Source organism: Octopus sinensis, unplaced genomic scaffold, assembly GCF_006345805.1.
Source record: "Octopus sinensis unplaced genomic scaffold, ASM634580v1 Contig18445, whole genome shotgun sequence".
NCBI classification, from domain to species: Eukaryota; Metazoa; Mollusca; class Cephalopoda; order Octopoda; family Octopodidae; genus Octopus; species Octopus sinensis.
Genome location: NW_021835845.1, coordinates 1 through 2,500, shown reverse-complemented (window position 1 = coordinate 2,500; position 2,500 = coordinate 1). Strand labels below are relative to the sequence as shown.

At 40.6% G+C, this 2,500-nt stretch overlaps 1 protein-coding gene across 1 annotated transcript in view; it reads left to right on the top strand.

Moving 5' to 3' along the window:
- Nucleotides 1-2,431, top strand: part of LOC115231408 (inositol 1,4,5-trisphosphate receptor-like) — a gene marked incomplete at its 3' end in the record, with an annotated part of 32,703 nt that extends 30,272 nt beyond the window's left edge. The window contains exons 14-15 of the mRNA XM_029801441.1: nt 711-896; nt 2,309-2,431. Of these exons, the coding sequence (XP_029657301.1) occupies nt 711-896; nt 2,309-2,431 (309 nt within the window). The remainder of the gene's footprint in view (nt 1-710; nt 897-2,308) is intronic.
- Between the last annotated feature and the right edge of the window lie 69 nt (nt 2,432-2,500).

Sequence of the window (2,500 nt, the reverse complement as noted above, 5' to 3'; positions counted from 1 at the left end):
CGCACTCGCACAGACAGATATATATATATATACAATGGTGTGTGTGTGTGTATCCCTGTTCGCTCGCTTTTCCCAGCAGCTTCTCGCAGCTGAAGTCACCAAGAGTGAACAATATTATCGTTAAAGGTGTGAAATTGTAAAGATCTTTTGGTTGATAATTGACGAGGAAATCTGTGTGATTTTTCCGTTTGTTCCTTTGTTGCGTTTCTGTTCAAATACTTCTTATTCTTTTGCCTATACATACATACATACATACATACATACATACATACATACATACATTACATACATACATACATACATACATACATACATACATACATACATACATACATACATACATATAATAGTGTTCGCAGTCACTTTGATAGTGTCCGATGATGGCTTTGCTGGAAGAATCTTGCTTTGTATGTATGTATGTGTGTGTGTGTGTGTGTGTGTGTGGTTAGAGACTTTGGAAGAGAAACTGTTCTTGGAATGATCTTCTTGTGGTAGTGTTCTGGGTTGTTGCAGAGAGTCTGGATCAGAGAAGTTCTTGTAATTCGGGTAGTACGGGTAGTACTTGTTTCCTGGAGGGGTGTTTTAAATGTAAAGAGAAAAAGCAATTTTGAATGATCCAAAAGCGCGTGTGTCGTTGCCGTATACTATTTGCGTTAGACATATTGAAGACACTAAATAGTAATCTGTTTATTTGATTTCCGTTCATGTAGGTGATCGATCTGTTAGTGAAGATCCTGCAGCTGCCACTCCAAGGAGCTGAAGATGAAAGTTATATGATTCGGATCTTCAAAGAAGCCTATGACGTGTTACATGCTTACATGATTGGAAGAAGCAGGAAGAACGCTTTGTATTTTGCCAAATACATCGATTTTTTCCAAACACAGTTCTCGCAGAAAGTAAGTAAATCTTTGAGATACGAGAACATTCGTCTTTCTGCGTCTGCTCCCGCTCATTTTCGTTACATTCCGAAATGCTTCTTAAACTTTAAGTTTTCTTCTTGTCTCTTTTTGTCCTTGGACTAGGTTTCTTTATTTAGATACGAGAACATCCGTTTTTCTACACCACCTCCTCCCGCTTCTTTACGCTACTTTCCGTCACGCTTCGTAAGCCCCCAAAGTCTTTTCTCATCACTCTCTCTCTTTCCTTAGACCAATTACCTTCTTACGCCTTTCCCCGCTGATTAACGTGACATTCTTTTATGCTTCGTAAACCACAAAGCCTCTTCTAATCTCTCTCTCTCTCTCTCTCTCTCTCTTTCTCTCTTACTTTCTCTTTCATCTTTATTATGTTTTAGCCTTACTCTTTTACTCTTTTACATGTTTCAGTCATTTGACTGCGGCCAAGCTGGAGCACCGCCTTTAGTCGAGCAAATCGACCCCGGGTCTTATTCTTTGTAAGCCCAGTACTTATTCTATCGGTCTCTTTTGCCGAACCGCTAAGTAACGGGGGCGTAAACACACCAGCATCGGTTGTCAAGCATTGCTAGGGGGACAAACACAGACACACAAACACACACACGCACATATATATATATATATATATATATATACATATATACGACAGGCTTCTTTCAGTTTCCGTCTACCAAATCCACTCACAAGGCTTTGGTCGGCCTAAGGCTATAGTAGAAGACACTTTCCCAAGATGCCACGCAGTGGGACTGAACCCGGAACCATGTGGCTGGTAAGTAAGCTACTTACCACACAGCCACTCCTGCGCATTACCCCAGGTTCTTAAAAAAATTTTTCGGTGCGGGAAGATTTATCTTTCTACGCCTCCTCTCACTTTTTTACACTTCTTTGTGTTACTTTCGGTCATACTTCGTAAGCCTATTCTCCTCTCTCTCATCTCTCCCCCTCTCTCGCCTTTTCTTTATCTTTTTTCTTTACACTTCTTTTTATTACATTTAAAACAAGATCGTCCGTCTTTTTACGCCTTTTCTCGCTTTTTACGTTCGTCTTTTTACGCCTTTTCTCGCTCCTTCGGGCCTTGTGCCTAGAATAGAAAGAATTTGAACTCAGAACGTAGCGGCAGACGAAATACCGCTAAGCATTTCGCCCGGCGTCCTAACGATTCTGCCAGCTCGTTGCCCTCAGATATTTCAGAATAACGTTATCGTTCAGCAAAGCTTCTGACCCTCAAAATGGTTTTGAGATTACGGATTACAAGGACAAGAGATTAACGTAGAGTGCGACCCATACTGTTTTGGTTTGTGGTTGTTGTTGTTATTATTGGTGGCGGTGGTGGTGCTGCTGCTGCTGTGGCTACTGTTGCTTTTGTAATATTGTTCCTTTTTTTCTTCTTCCAGGGTGGTATCGGTCTGAATGTTGCCCAAATGATTGTGGAACTCATCAGAGACAAGCGAAAGATTGTGGATCGAATCGGGCATTCAAACATTGAACTGTTCATCAATCTGTTGAGGGAGAATCCTGTAAGGCCATGAATTTATTCAGTCCTATATTTAACAGATGAGGAATTATGTACATTATTTACATTATTT